Below are 15469 nucleotides of genomic sequence, written 5' to 3'. Positions count from 1 at the left end.
AGAAATCATTCTAACCCCACGTAGGATGTGATCTGGGGCCCAGAGAGGGAGAGATTGCTTCCAGTTGGGGACCTACAGGAAGGCTTTTTATGAGGAGATGGGTCCACTGGAGGTGAATCTTGATGATGGGAAGTGTTATGACAGAGAGGGAGAGGGGCTTGATGGAGAGGAAAGGGCTTCCACAAATGCAGGAAAGTAAGGCATGTTCACCAGACCTCTGGTGCTCACGGTCAGCTGGAGCCGGACACGGTAGCAGCAAGGTGGCCGATAAGCCCGGGACAGCGTGCCGTGACCGTGTTATGGAGGTGTCAGACTTCCGGGCTTGAAATGTGTGCTCAAGTCAGAAGGCAGAGGGGAAAATATTTTAGCTAAAACTGTTGCAGCGCCATTCTTCCTCATCCTTCTGGGACAACCTCTCACTCCACAAGTGCCGTCTCTCTGCTTCTTGGGATCACGCTTGCTATCTTCTCCACTGTCACGGAAAAACTCCCCACTCCTCCTGAAGCCTGACCCTCTGTGTTTCCTTCATCGCTCTCCCGGGGAACAAGGATTTGTTATCTGTGTCCTGTTTGGCTCCTTGGTGTGAAATGGAATGTTTCTTTCATTGGTACCAGGAAATCCTACCCTATATGTCTGCCCCTCTCTAATTCATTTAAACCAGTGGTTCTCAACGTGGGGCAATTTCTCTCTCCCTCTCTCTCTCTCTCTCTCTCTCTGTCTCTCTCTCTCTCTCTCTCTCACACACACACACACACACACACACACACACACACACACAAGCACACAACATCCCGGGGACATTTAGCAATGTCAGTAGACATTTTGGGTTGTCGCAACTTCGGGGGAGGGATAGTTGCTACTGTCATCTAGTGGGCATAGGCCAGGGATGCTACTAAACCTATTCCAGTGAAGGATGGCCTCACAAGAAAGAATTATCTGACCCAAAATGTCAATAGGGCTGAGGTTGAGAAACCCTGGTTTAAACCAGGTTGCGGCCCTCAGTCAAAAGCCTGTTGGTGCCTGAAAATCGAATTTTGCAGACATAAATGCCTTAGGAGTTCCTGACCTGTCTGCTAAATCTGGACAGTGTTCCTGACTGAGGTTTCCAGTCTCTCTGATTCAAAACTGAATCCCCCGCCGAGGGATCCATTGCTCTCAACCTCAGGGAATCACCACCTTCTTGTAGACTCACTTGTTCCGTGAACATCCACACGCCAAGGGTCAACCAAATTCAATCCACCTTCTTTGATCTGAGCTTCCTTTCCTTTCTAATCCTTCATGCCTTTGCTTTCTTCAGTCCTATCAAGGGGTTTTAAAATTCATCCATTTTAAGGCCTGCATCATTATCTGACTCCCTGTTGCCTTCTGGAGTCATGAAATGAAAGAGCCCCAAATGGGACTTTAGCCTTGTCGATGCTTCCAACCAGCTGTGTGACCTTGGGAAGGTAATTTAACTTCTCTGAACCTCAGTGTCTCTTCTGCAAAAAAGAATCATTAAGGTCTTTTCAGGCTCTATAATCCTTAAAATATGTCCTGTCCATTTTATGTCTCGTGTCAGGTCTGGCCTTATGTGAGGGCTCCTCCTAGGTAGGTCTGCCCTAAACCATATGCTGGGGCAAGCGTATGAGTCCCCAGATTCCAGGGGTTCAGTCGAAACCTCAGCCACCTAGTGGTGCATTAATGTTGGAGGCTCCTAATGTGAACACGTTCTACATTGCAGTCAAAGTGTGAAGTTTAAGGTTGTCTTTCTAAAGTGCTATTTCCTGTTCTTTCCTAAAATGAAAATTACATTGTTAACTTCCAGGAAGGGTCACAGTCCCCTAACTGGCAGGACAAGTTGGGAGTTTGAGAGGTGGTCTGCCAGTTGTCAGTGTAGTGAGTTTCAGAAGTTTAGTTTTCCAAACAGCTGTTGTGTTTTTAGGGGAAATTCTTTTGCCAATTGCGATGGTTCTTATCAAAGTTGGGGAACCCCCCCAGCCCTTTCCCATAGCGGGGAGGGCCGGCTTTGGGAGAAGGGGAAGCCGCTCCGTATAGGATAATCTGGGGGGGGGAGACAACTGACATAGCAGAAGGCTGCGGGCCTTCCACGGACCCCCAGATCTTTAGTTAAAACTCACAAAATGCATGGTGAAGTTGTTTGTTTGTCCGTTTGTTTGCTTGGGGGGGGTATGTGAAAACCAGTGACAGAGCGAGCATCACAGCCAGGGTGTCTTAAAGAGGAACAGCACACAGGGACCCAGGAACACACCAGCAAGCAGGTGCCTGAAAGAGGCGCTTGGGGGACAGAATCGTGGGCGTCCAAGTTTCCACGGGCCCCGAGGCCAGCGTTCGCCAGGTGCCCAGGTCCGTGAGGGGCACAGGCAGCTGCTCTCCACCCATCCGCAGGAACCGAGGAGGAGGGAGGACAGCAGGCTGGTGTCGGCAGAGAAGACTGTCCCCAGCACCCTGCCGTGGGAGCCACCCTGGCTTTTGTGACCTCACAGGAGGGGTGTGGGTGACCCTTTCCTGTGGGCCCTGGGCTCAGACGGAAGCCAGAGCCTCCCCGCAGGGCAGGGGCACACGGCCCCTCGGGGAGGGAGTCAGGAGATTAGGCAGATCCACGTAGGTGCACGTTTAGGTGAGGAGGACCCACCATGAAGAAGGGCAAGGGGCAGAAATCGAAGGCCAGGCGCCGAGGCTCCGCCTCCCAGCACGCCAGCTCCGACGGCACCGGATCCAGCCCGCAGCCGCCCAGCCCTCCGCCCACCCGGCCGCCGCCCAGCACCCCGACCACGCCGCCGCCCAGCTCTGGAGTCACCTCACAGCCCAGCAGTGAATCCATCCCCCCGCAGCCCGTGCCCCAGGCTCTCCCAGCTCCCGAAGTCAGCCGTTGGGCTCGGGGCGTCGCGTCTCCGGACACTGGCACAAAAGCATCCCCTCGATCCAGCAAAACAGGTGGGCAGCCTGCCTGCCTGCGTGGTTCTAGCCTTCCTGCTGATGGAGTCCCAGGGCTGCCCCAGAGGCTGACACTTTTCTTATTGGGTACTGATGCATGGTTAACGTGTGTTCTGGAACGGTGCGTGGGGAGTGCGAGGGGTTTGGGTTTTGTTTTTTTACCCAGGAGACCAGGATTCCTGGCTTTTGTCATTCCTCACCACACCGAGTCTCTCTGAAGACAGCCACGCAAACATATTAACATTCAGCGTGGCTCGGTGGTAATCCTAGCTCACTGGGAGTCAGTAGTACCACGTGGCTGCTAAGAAATAAACACCAAGGCTGCATTAGTACAAGAATACAGTTAAGGACAAGGGAGGCGGTCATACCGCTTTACTCTGTCCTCATCAGGCCACTTGTGTGCTGTAAAAGATGCCCAGCGATCTAGTCCAAGGAAGATAGTCCAGGTTGGGGGGATGAGAAGGGTGGCGGGGAGGCAAGAACCTTCTGGTGTATGAGAGCCGGTTGAGGGAATTGGAGGATATGTCTGTCAGCTGGAAGATGTGAGTAGATTTGTTCCATGTTGTCCTCAGATGTCTGACTAAGGGTCCCTGGATAGGGTTGCCAGATAAAATACAGGCCACCCAGTCAAATTTGAATCTCAGATAAGCAACACATGATTTTTAGTATAATAAGTGTGTTATGAATATTGCGTGGGCGTCCTGTATTTTTATTTGCTAAATCTGGCGACTTACCCTTGGAAAACACTGGAGAAGGCAGATTTCTGCTCAGTGTTAAAAAAAATCCAAGTTAGCTCTCTCTGAAAATGGAACGGCTGTCCAATGGAAAGCGGTCCCCCATCTTCTTGGGTAGCCAGGGTCCAAATGAGCATTGGAGCGTGTCGAGGGAACTCACACAGGCAAAATCAATTATTACCTCTCCACGTTCCTCTGGGACCCACAGCCCAGGACAGCAATGGGAGGTGAGCTTGGGGAAGTATTTCAAAGACTGTCCACTGGAGTAGCAGTTGTCTTCTGGTTGAATCCAAGAGCCCCAGAGAAATGGAACGTGACCGCTCCAGTTGCAGGAATCTCAGTGCCACTTCTAGGATGGACAGTCACCTGCTGCCGTCCCTTCCTGTGAATTCCACGGAAAGAGCACAGAATTGAGTTAGAAATCCTGCGTTGAAGCCCACTTCTTCCATCTCCTTGCTATCAGAGCACGTCTCTTCTATTCTTTGAGCCTCTGTTTCCATATCTGTAGGCTGAGAATAACCACATTCCTTTTCACAGGATTGTTCTGATGATTGAATGAGATGGATAATGCCGTATAGAACACTGTACAGGTGTCAGCTGTTACATCGGTGTTCTTCGTATTATTCCCAGGTAGCACCAGTCTAGAAGACAACTAGTTCCCCATGCAGTTGGTCCTCTCTCCTCTGCACACGCCACTCCTGGTGTGGACACCTCCCGCAGGCAGTGGGCCCCTCACCTCTCTCCTTCTCTGTCCAGCAGGGTCTGTGACGCGAGCGGGCCCGCGCACCTGCTGTTCCTGTTCCGCTTGTCCCGGCAGCTCTGCTTGCTGGCATCGTCTGGGCCTGTGCCACAGCCGCATCTTCGATGTCCTTCTGCCTCGGGCCTGGCCGACCATGCCGGGGAGAGGATTCCCAAACCTCCTCACCTTCTACAGGTCCTAGGGCGCGTGGGGGGCGGGGCCCTCGGGGCACACAGGGTATTAGCAGTCGTGTGTAACTTCTTCCTCTCGGGACTCCCAGGCCCAAAGGAAATCCACGTCCTGGGGGTTGTCACCCGGGCCTTTCTGACTAGCCCCAGGCCCAGGTACCCCACCTTCATGGAGAGGTGACGACTTTCTTCCTTACCGGGCATGGCTTCTTTGGGGTTCATTTTTCGTCGCTCCATAGGCAGCCTCCTTGCTCACAGCACACTCCCCCGCAGTCCATCCTAAAGTCCCTGTCGCTTCTTCTGCAGCCTGAGCCATAGCCCAACGCTTCCGGCTCCTGACCTGCATGTGAACGCCCCCTGGAATTTAGAGATAAATACGATGTAAATCACATAACCCTTGGTGCCAGGAAGACCTCTACCCTCTTCAGCGGGTCTCGGCTGTTCCTGGCAGCCCCACAGGGGTCTGTCCGTGACCCGGAGGCCCACACAGCATCGCCTGCAGCATCTGCCCTTCTCTTCCTCTCCCACGAAGCCACCAGGTGGCCGCCACTTCCTCTCGTGGGAAGACCCCTGTTGAGGGAACTGGACTGAAGATGTCCCTCACCTTTTCCGGTGGCGCAGGGCTACGCGCAAGAGCTGGAGAGGGGCCTCCGCCTACCCCCAGCTCTGGGCCCCAGGGCAGCTCCACTTATACTTAGGTCTCACAAATGTCCACAGAAGAGGCCTTCCGCCTAGGCATCTCCCAGCCCAGAAGCTGAGCCCACCATCCTCCATCCCCATCCGGCTCCTCCTCCCAGCCCCTGCCCCACCAAACCCGCTCTCTTGTATGTTTGTGAAAAGCACCATCTCTCAGGCATATGAAGAGAGGCAAACAGATACCCAGGTGTGTTGGGAGAACATGCCAGAGTAAAAATACCGTACTGCCTGGTAAGTCAAGGAAGGGCCTGCCCCCCACCCACCATGATCAGCTGTCCCTCCACACACTTAGTGCTTCCGTCCGTTTAGTGCCATGTTGTACCCTGGATTCATAAACAAACAAGTAGTAAAACCGACTCTGCATAAGGATACTAGGCACTGGGAGGGAAACCAAAACAGGGAACTGTACCCTTAAAAAGTGTGCAGTCCACATGGTAAGCTAAGATATGTACCTTTAGAAACTAATGTGCAGGCCAGGAAGTGATACGTGTCCTATAGGAGATGTTCAAAGAGCTTCACTCCTGAGCTGGGGTCCAGGTTGATGTTGTAGTATCGGTTGTAACTGAGCGGAATCTAAAAGGATTTTAGGATCCTCTATGGCCTATTTTAAAGGGAGAGCTTTCCAGGAGGAGGAAAAGGCACAAGGCAAGGCTCAGAAATAGGAAAGTGACGGGGAGGGGCAGAGTCCAGCCTGGCTGGGGTGCAGTCCTAATTCTGCTGAAGTTTCACCTGCTTCCATAATCTTTACATTCCTCTGTGGAGTGGAGTGTTGACTCTGGGCTTTAAGTACACATTCACATTGGATAAGAATCCCTGCTTTCGTAGGATTTTTGCCAAATGGATATTGCATCTTGTGAAAGCCTTCTCACAATGAATAGCATAATCATATACTTTCCTTTTCCACCACCTTCGTGGTAGGTGTAGTATGTGGTTTCCGCAGAAGCCTCAACCCCCGAATAGAGCTACATGGTAGGACTACTTCACAGGATGGTTGTGAAGCTTGAGGAGGACACTGGCTGTGAGGTGTTTAGCACAGGGCCTGGCACACGGCAGCCTTGACTACCTCTGTCACCTTCTCTCTGAGTGTCCAGGGGAGCTGGCATCCCAGGCCAGCCCATCCTCGGATCCTGGGGGGTCCTGTGGTAGAGCTTTATTGGGAGGGGTGCAGGGAGTTGTGTTCCTTTGAGAGGAGGAGCCATAGGGGGAGATGGACATTCCTGTGATCCTGAGGGACCCCACAATTTCCACTTTCCCCTGCATATAGACAGGCACTAAATCCCAGCTGCCCCCCAACCTGTGGGCTTTCTGCTTTGCTTTGCAGAAGACCTGCAAGTAAACATTCCACTCATCGTAACTTGCGTGCTCCGAGCCCTTGGGACTGTTGCTGTGGCTCTGGGAGCCCTAGGAGCTGCCTACTACATCACTGAATCCTTGTGAAGAAGTCTCCAGGCCTGCGGCCCAGCAGGTATGTGGACCCCCTTCGTGCCCACGGCCCTTTGCAGAGTGATTCTGAAGCCCACTAACTCACCATCCCTGCAGCGCAGGGCTGATGGAATGTCTGTCTCTTCTCTGAATGGAGGAGGTCTCTAGGGGTGGGCGAAGCCCCCAGCCTCTCAGGGGAATCTTGAGAACTGAGTGACTTGTTTCTGGCCTCAGGATCCACTGGCACATCTCTCTCAGGCAGCCCTGGACACTCGTGGACAATGCTAGACCCATTGTGGGGTCTTCAAAACAGAGTTTCCCACCTCTCCCCTGGCCTGGGGTTGGTTCCCCTAGTCGTGGACACCAGATAGGAGGAGATGGGAGAGGCGGGGGCAGAGGGTCCTATGCACCTCAGAGCCTTTCCTCCCAACTTTCTCCCTGCCTGTCACGCCATTTCCAGCCCTACGTACCCTTTGTGAACTTCATGTTCCATGGAGCCTTTCTCCCATCTTTGTTATTACTGTTTTCTCCAACCTACTCCATCCCATACTGCAGATGATTTTTATGTACACATGTGGCCTGTCTCCACGCTGTTTTGCAAGATCCTTGAGGGCAGGGAGCATGCCTTCCACAACATCTTCAATCCTCCCCTGTCTCAGGCTGGGCTCCCTAGAAGCAGAGCCTGAGACAGGGATTTGGGTGCACAGGATTTAGTGGAGGAAAAAAAGTGAGGGAGGCAAGAGAGGGAGGGGAAGGAGTGGAGCAAGGACAAGGTCTCAGCTGAAGTCCACTTAGCCCAGTCCTGGGGAGCTCTGGAAGGTGAATTACAACCAGAGTTGGTCTCACCGTGAGCCCAGAGGGTTGGCCTTTCATGCCCGTCTGTGAGTCAGTCATTGGCTACAGGGTGAGGTGGGGAGTACATGTCTTTGTGAAAAAGCGGTTCCCATTGGGGTGAGGACAAGTCCCTGAGGAAGGAGACAGCTCTGAGCCTTTAGCAACCAACATTCATAATTCACAGGAGCTGGGCGATGGACGTGCCAGCCCAGAAAGGGGATCTGGGCGGGTACCGAGAGCACCCCCAATTGTCCCCATTGTCAAGTCCACATGCGGTGAATGCCTAACAAGAGGTGATGGGGGTGGGGCAGGGGGTAATGGGAGCATTTCAACCCACCCCAGGCCTCCAGCAGCCACAGCAGGGCGTGTGGTGGGAATAGAGGCTCAAGGTAACTCAGAAGCCCAGCCCGGAAAATAAACTCCAGTGAGAGCTCACCATCTCCTCAAGGGCTCTGCTGCCTGATCCTGGGACATTCATGGAAGAGCAGAGAAGCACCTTAAGCTTCACAGAATTCCACAGCAGTTGAAATCCTCAGTTTCCTCATCTGTACATAGGGAAGATCTTGAGATCGTTGGGAGTATGAGACGAGTATGAGACAAGGTGCTTGGACGGCAGAGAGCTGGCCAGCTGGGGGAGTCTTGTTACTGCTACCATCATGGAGGTGGTGGTTGTTGGAAAGACGCTGGTTTTGGAATTGGAGCCGTAGGTGCTAGCCTTGACTCTGCTGCCTGGTCGCTGGGTGTTCGGGGCCACGTTACTTGACTTCTGTGAGAGTCAGTAGCATCTCTAAAGCGAGGAGAATAACAGCTACCTCCAAGGGCGATGGTTGTGAGGAGCAAGCTAGGGGATGCGCAGCCCTGCAGGGCCTGGTCACAGGTTGGGTAGATGGTGGCGACTGGCAGTGTGAAGATGGCGCCCAAGCTCAAGCTTAGGGCTTAGAGCTCGAGCTTGGGCTCAAGCTTAGAGCTTAGAGCTTAGAGCTGAAGCCCAAGCTTAGAGTCTCCTTCCAGCAGAGCCCACTGGTGTGAGCTTGGGTTCCAGAAGCAGGAAGCCTTGGGATCAGATCCCCCTTCAACACCCAGTATCTCTGGGGCCTGGGCAACTCCCTTAACTCCTGATGCCTCATTTTCTTGTTAAATGGAGATAATAATGCTACAGCTCTCACTTGGGGCCGGGGGGAACTGGGTAAAAAAAATGCATGTGAAAACACTTAGCATAGGGCCTGGCACAGGACAGGCCCTCAACATAGCAGCGACATCACCATCATTATTTTTTAACTCAGTATTCCCCAAACTTTATTGACCTTTGAAATCTGGAATATTACTTGTTTTAATATATTTTTTGAAGTATTATTAACCTACAATACTGTGTGAGTTACGCTGTACAACATAGTGATTCGATATTTCTATACATTACAAAGTGATCCCCACAAACACTCGTTTTATTAAAACCTAAAATCATTAATGTTAGTAGATGGGAGAATAGTAAACTAGAAGTCAAAATATAGTCAAGCTATGTTTTGGGATCGATCACTTATTTTCTTTAAATTAGCTTCCTTTTTAACTTAAATGCACTTATTTTCAAACTGGCCATAAATGGAAAATCCTATCCTTTGCCATAAAAAAGACTCACAGTAGGGCTTCCCTGGTGGTGCAGTGGTTGGGAGTCCGCCTGCCGATGCAGGGGACGCGGGTTCGTGCCCCGGTCCTGGAGGATCCCACATGCCGCAGAGCGGCTGGGCCCATGAGCCGTGGCCGCTGGGCCTGTGCGTCCGGAGCCTGTGCTCCACAGCAGGAGGGGCCACAACAGTGAGAGGTCCGTGTACCGCAAAAAAAAAAAAAAAAGACTCACAGTAAATATAAATACCATAAAAACGAAATGTCGTGGAATTCTGGCTGATAGGGTGCCTGAAAAAGTCTCAGCTTTGACGTCAGTGCCCTGTGTGTTCAAAGATATTTGACAAGGGTTGGATGTTAACACTGGCCAGCTCCACGCTAAGACCCTCTTTAACCAGAGGGTTGAAAGATAACGGGAATGGGCCGTGACTCCACATTATTGAACTCGGTGTCCAGTGCCACCCGAAGGGTCTCAGTGTCCACGAGGGAGGGGTGCGTGCCTCACCCACACTGTAGTTCACACAGCCCTGAGACCTGGGGGGTGGGAGGAGAGAGTGACGGAGGAGGGGAAGTGAAGGAGGCAGGGGGTGGCGGGGGGGAGGACTGGAATGGAAACCTGCCCTGGGCCTGGCGTAGGTCATTTCCCCGGGAATAACTGAGAGTCTGCAAAGTTAAAGAGGCTCCCCAGAGACTGAATCCAGTCTTCACTCCATCCCCCAAAGCTGTGTGTGTGTTGCCAGCGGTGGGGGGGGGCTTGTTTTGGGGCCCTGGCATCACTGACATCACTTACAAACCACGCAGTGTGCAGACTTCACGCAGCTCTGCTTCTTCTGCTCTGAGGGATGATTCCTCTGTCTCCCTAGGGCAGGCCCCTTTCCTGATGCAGGGTTAGGATAGGCGGGTCCTCCCAAGGACAGACCCTCTCTCTTCTGTCCCATGGCGCCTTGTTTCCCTGGGGAAGAGGGAGACTATGCCAGCACCCCTGCTCCATGCAGTGGCCTGAAACAGGGTCCTTCCCAAGCCCCAGAGCCCATGCCTGGTGATTCTGAGGGGGTGGCTTTTCCTCATGGGACCCTCTGCTTTTGTCAAATTGCTCCTCTGGAGACTGTTCTGGAAGCAGCGTTGGGATCGATGCTAATTGGCATTCGGGTGCTTAAGATGTGCAGGCCCCCGCTTCTTCCAGACGTGCCAGGGCCAGGCTGCGGTGTCACCTCCCATGTCATTCAGTGTGTGCTGTGGGCCTGAGGGTCTGATGAAGACACCACCAGCAGGGGTCAGGGAAGCATCTTCTGGAAGCCCAGAAGTTTTAGCCACTGTTCCTAGACACTGGTCGCCATGGTACTTCCCACCCCGACTCCCCAGTGTCCCCCACATACCCCCCGTGTAGCTATGTGAGTGGGTCACCTCGGCTGTCACGTATCAGCATCGATCACATGCCCAGCACCACACTAGGTGCTGTGAGACGTGACGACACAGGGGTGAGTGGATGGCCAAGTCCATCAACAGACCCAGGCTAAGCTTAAGACTTTGAGGTCTAGTAAAGTCTGTGGATCTAAGCCAGCCAAGGCTCCCAGGCAACGGGAGCAGAGGTGATAACTCAGATGTAGACATCTGACTTCCAAGCTAGAAGGCGGCAGAGTCCAGATGGGAGAGAGTGTTTGGTAATTAAATAATGCATTCATTCATTAAATATTTCTTGGGCACCTACCTTGTACCAGGACAGGAAGGAGCCCTTCCCTGGGAGCCTACATTCTAGTGGACACAGACAAGTCAGTGAATAAACAGGATCACTTGATTTGGTGGTAAATTTTATCAAGGAAATAAAAATATAAAGTTGATCTGATAAAGAGCAGAGGGGCGGGGTGACCAGGAGGGGCCGCCGCTGGAGGCAGGCTGGTCTGCAAAGGCCTCTCTGAACTGAGGCACATGTAGCAGAAGGAGGCAGACTGTGCAAATCTGGGGGAAGAGTGTTCTTGCAGCAGGAACAGCAAACCCAGTAGCCCCGAGGCAGGAAGGACTCTTAACATGTTTGGGGGCCATCCTGGCGCCAGTATGGCTAGAGCTGGGGGGTCAGGATGCCACTTTTGGGGAGACCAAGGTCAGGCAGGCCCTTGGAGCTTCCATTGTGTTCTAGAGGTGGTGGGCAGCCCCTGAAACAGAGCAATAGCAAGTCCTTACACAGGCACGCTTCTGGGTGTTTTACGTTTATTAACTCATTCATCCTCCCCTCAGAGGGGAGTATCTCAAGCTGCTGGTTTAGATTTCAAAACAATCACAGTGCCTGCTGGGTAGAAAATGGGAAGGGGCGGGGGGCCGGGGAACGACCAGGTAGGACTCACTTGCACTGGTTCAGGCAGGCGAAGATGGTGCTTGGACCAGGGTGATGGCTCTGGAGGGGAATGTGAACAGCTATACTATGGGGGTTGCACCAGCAAGTCTGGCTGAGAGACTGGATGAAATAATGAGGAAAAGAGAAGCCTCAAGGATGACTCCAAGTTTGGGGTGTCATTGCCAGAGGATCAACATGCAAGAGGGGATAAAAATCAAGAGTTCTGTTTTGTTGTTAATTTTGAGATGTTGGACAACCAAGTGGAGATGTCAGGTAGGCAGGGGCATAGAGGGAGCTCACAGGACAGGCCGGGTCTTAGCTGTAAACATAAGGGTCAATCGCTGACATAGGGAGAGAGCATGGATAGAGCAGAGGGCCAGGAATCAAGCCAATGTTGAGAAGTCTGATAGTAAAGGAAGGTGTCTGCAGAGAAGACACCTGCTCTGGGTCTTCTCTGGGTCTAGGGAGCACATGGGATCCCAGGAGGTTTCCAGAGGTGAGGAGAACAGGTAGGCTCAGGTCAAAAATGTCCACAGGTAGGGAAAGGCAACAGAGATGCATCTCAGTGGGAGGAGCTGGTGAGCTGTGACCTCTGATCATAAGGACCCAGCAGCTCCTTTCTGCTTGTTCTCCTGTTCCCTGAACGTGGACAGGCAGGCCTGTGTTTCCCCATCCTGGCACCAGGACCCATCCCCATTTGTACAGTGAACAAAGGGAGGACCCCGAACCAGCACCCAGGTTCAGGTCTCACGGCCTCTTGACTAGATGGGCCAACCCTGGTACTCACTGAGGACCCCCTTCCCAGGCATCCTGTGTGTTCAGCCACCACTCTCTATGCAGACCCTTTCAAGTGCAAAAGGGTTTCACTGCTTCAAGAGAAAAATTCCTTAGCTTGACAATTGAATGAAACTCACCTACCTCCCATGGTTAAGGTTCTTCCCAGTAAACACTGGGAAGCTTCTACCAATGGCATTGCTCTGATGTCTCTCTTTTTAATTCAGTTGTAAAATGAAAGGGTGAATTGGTAGGTTTCCAAATGCCACAAGGCACTTTAAGACTTGATTTACAAGTGGATTATGCTTTCGATTACTTGGTGCTGCAAATTTCAGCAAACCTAATTCAAAATTATAGTAAGGAGATTATCTCACATAACAAAACAGTCAGGAAGTGTCAGGGCTGGCGAACTCAACAGTGTCATCAGAGACCTGGGGACTTTTCCAACTTCCGGCTCTGACACCCTCAGCGGAAGGCGCACTAGTTCCCCTCCTGGGCAGATGGCTGGAGGAGCCCCAGAATTATATCCTCACACCCTGACAACCAGAAGCAGGGAAAAGGCCACCTCCTTCTTGTGTCTCTTCTTGAGTTAAGAAACTCTTCCCAGGATCCCCCTCCCCTGGTATACTTGCCCCCTCATTGCGGTGACATGCCTCTGAATTGGGTCTCATGCTCCTTCTTTTTTTTCTTAATAATTATTTAGTTATTTTCCTGCGCCGGGTCTTAGTTGTGGCACGCATGATCTTCACTGCAGCATGCAGGATCTTTAGTTGTGGCGTGTGGGAACTTAGCTGTGGCGTGCATGTGGGATCTAGTTCCCTGACCAGGGACCGAACCCGGGCTCCCTTCATTGGGAGCACTGAGTCTTAACCGCTGGACCACCAGGGACATCGCTCATGCCCCTTCTTAAGCAAATTAATAGCATGGAGGGGGTGAATTTTCATGACTGGATGAGACCAATCTAGATCTACTTCCACACCCTGCCCCTACGGACAAGAGTGGACAAAGGAGGGGAGCATCAATGCTCCCAAATGGGGCCCCCGCCAGGAAGGCAGGTGTGTGAGTGGATTTGGGGGGAGCAGCCAGCAGTGTGTTTTAAGATATGGTAGCCTGTGCAGGATGAACTTCAAAGCAGAACTGTTGGCCTGGGACCTCTCTGGCTTTAGCCCCTGAAAGCCACCCTGAGGGTGCTGTGAGTCAGTGTGCATGCATGTGTTGGTGGTAGGGGGAGGGATGAGTTCGTAGACTCAGTTCTTAGACCATCTGGGAGGGAAACAAGCAGTTTGGTGTCCTTCTCAGTCCAGAGCATGAAGAACCATCTGATGACACTGGCAGAGCCTCCTCTCCAGGGAAACGTGTTTCTAGAATTTTCTTCCCAAAAGCTTGGAGAGCCTCTCTCTCTGCATCCCACCAATGAATGATGCAGCACTAAAATCAAGGGGCTGCTTCCCCTCTCCTTTTGGGCACTGAATGTAGTAAAACTCACCACCGTGGCCTGGCGTTTGGGAAGCGAGGCTCCGTCTTAGCTGCCGGGATCCCTGGGGGAAGGGAGAGGAAACAGAAGGCACCCAGTTCATGCCAGACACTTTGCAAAACCTTTTTACAGCCTGAAGGGAAAAAAAAAAAGTCTTTGAGAGGCCGAGTTCGGACAAAAGGAAGAGTGGACGTGATGAATGGAAGAAATTTGAATCCTAAATTTATTTTCCCACAGGAGGATCTTAGCTGTTAAACCCTCACCCTCAGGCTATAAAACTGGAGAGCCACCAGAATTCTGGGGTCATAGAGTATTGTCTAAGCTCATGGCTCTGTCCTTATTTTTCTTACAGATCCAGTTTTCCATCAAGGATCTCTCTTGTCACCAAAATAAACAAAACAAAACAAAACAAAAAAGAATTCTGTTTCTTTAGTGTATTCTACACAGAGACACAGAGGTTGGCCTTGGCAAATGGGTAGGGAGGTAAACTTGGGGGTGACTCTGTGAGCCTCAGGGAAGCCAGGGTGGGATCCTGCTGTTCCTGTTGGCGGCCGCACACCCAAGGCGGGCAACTTTCTCTGCACACGCTCACAGAACAATTTCAGATCCTCCCACTATAAATGCAGACATCAGACAACTTAATTCAATACCTAACATAACTCCGGGCCGGGCTTGCAGCCTTGTGGTCTGTCTGGTGACTTAGCTGCACCCAGCCATTGCCTGGTGGGTTTGGACATCTAGCTTCTGAGCGGCCGAGGCAGAGGTCTTACTTCAAGGTGACCCCAGGAAACACCAGTAGACGTGAAACAGAAAAGGGAGGACAGTGAATACAGGTGCAGCGGCCACTGGGAGCAAATGAAGCTGAATCCTGCTGGGGCAGCGCTAGGAAACAGAACACACACATCAGAGTAATCTCACCCAAGGAGGGGAAGCCAGGCGTTTATATACCCATCGGTTAAGGGCTGCTGGGAGGGAGGTGGTTAATTCCCCCGCACTTTTGTCCCCTGGGGAGTGCGGAGGGTGGAGGTTGGGAGCTGAGAATTCACTGAAGCAGTTACACAAGAGGATAGGAGGGGGCAGGTAGTAGGGGGGTGAGGACAGCCCTCTGAACTCAAGTGAGTGAGTGCACAGAGCACCTGGGTGACCTGCTTGCCTCTAAGAGGGGCCAGGTTCGGAGCAAGTGGGATTGGGCTGGAGGGTGGGCCAGGCAGGTTACCAGGAATCCCGGAGCCCACCCTCCACCTCCCAATCCCAGGATGTCCCTTCCTGAACAGATGCTGGGAGATTGGGAGAGGGTACCCTGGATTGACAGGATCCTTCTCTGGGAAGCCAGCCTCGGGAAGAATAATGCTGACTTCCAGGGTGGGGTGTGGCCATGTTGAGGTCTGTCCTGCAGATCAGGATGAAAGGGACCCGTAGGCATGGCGGAGGGGACCGGGGACCCCGGGGCTGCTGCCACTGGTCAGCACAGCTCCTCTGACCGAAGATATTTAGCTCCCTTTTCTGGCGTATTACTTAGGCGCCCGTTTGTTGTAAATGTCAGACAATCTAACCCAAAGTGGCCTGAGCAAAACGAGCATGTATTAACTCCTGTAAAAGTCAAGAGCGTTCCAGTCCAGACGTGGTTTGTTCCAGAGGTGCCGGCTGCGCCCCCAGAGCCCATTTCTCTCCGTCTGCTTTGCCGTGTCAGTTCCATGCTCAGGCAAGCTCTTCCCACAACATGGCCAG

General features: G+C 52.4%; 1 protein-coding gene across 3 annotated transcripts; it reads left to right on the top strand.

Moving 5' to 3' along the window:
- The first annotated feature begins 723 nt into the window (after window positions 1-723).
- Window positions 724-14242, top strand: SPATA3 (spermatogenesis associated 3). 3 transcript variants are annotated; one of them, XM_060015952.1, is made up of 4 exons: window positions 724-2934; window positions 4425-4602; window positions 6616-6756; window positions 14094-14242. In XM_060015952.1, exons 1-3 carry the CDS (start codon window positions 2634-2636, stop codon window positions 6716-6718), a joined length of 582 nt encoding a protein of 193 aa, XP_059871935.1. In that variant the 5' UTR covers window positions 724-2633; the 3' UTR covers window positions 6719-6756; window positions 14094-14242. The 3 variants fall into 3 exon arrangements, with proteins under 3 accessions (XP_059871935.1, XP_059871932.1, XP_059871933.1); XM_060015949.1 differs by having other exon boundaries at window positions 6613-6756; window positions 14094-14225; XM_060015950.1 differs by having other exon boundaries at window positions 4428-4602; window positions 6613-6756; window positions 14094-14224.
- Window positions 14243-15469: the final 1227 nt, after the last annotated feature.

This window comes from Delphinus delphis, chromosome 7 (assembly GCF_949987515.2).
Source record: "Delphinus delphis chromosome 7, mDelDel1.2, whole genome shotgun sequence".
Classification (NCBI taxonomy): Eukaryota; Metazoa; Chordata; class Mammalia; order Artiodactyla; family Delphinidae; genus Delphinus; species Delphinus delphis.
This window is presented reverse-complemented; position numbering and strand designations above follow the sequence as displayed.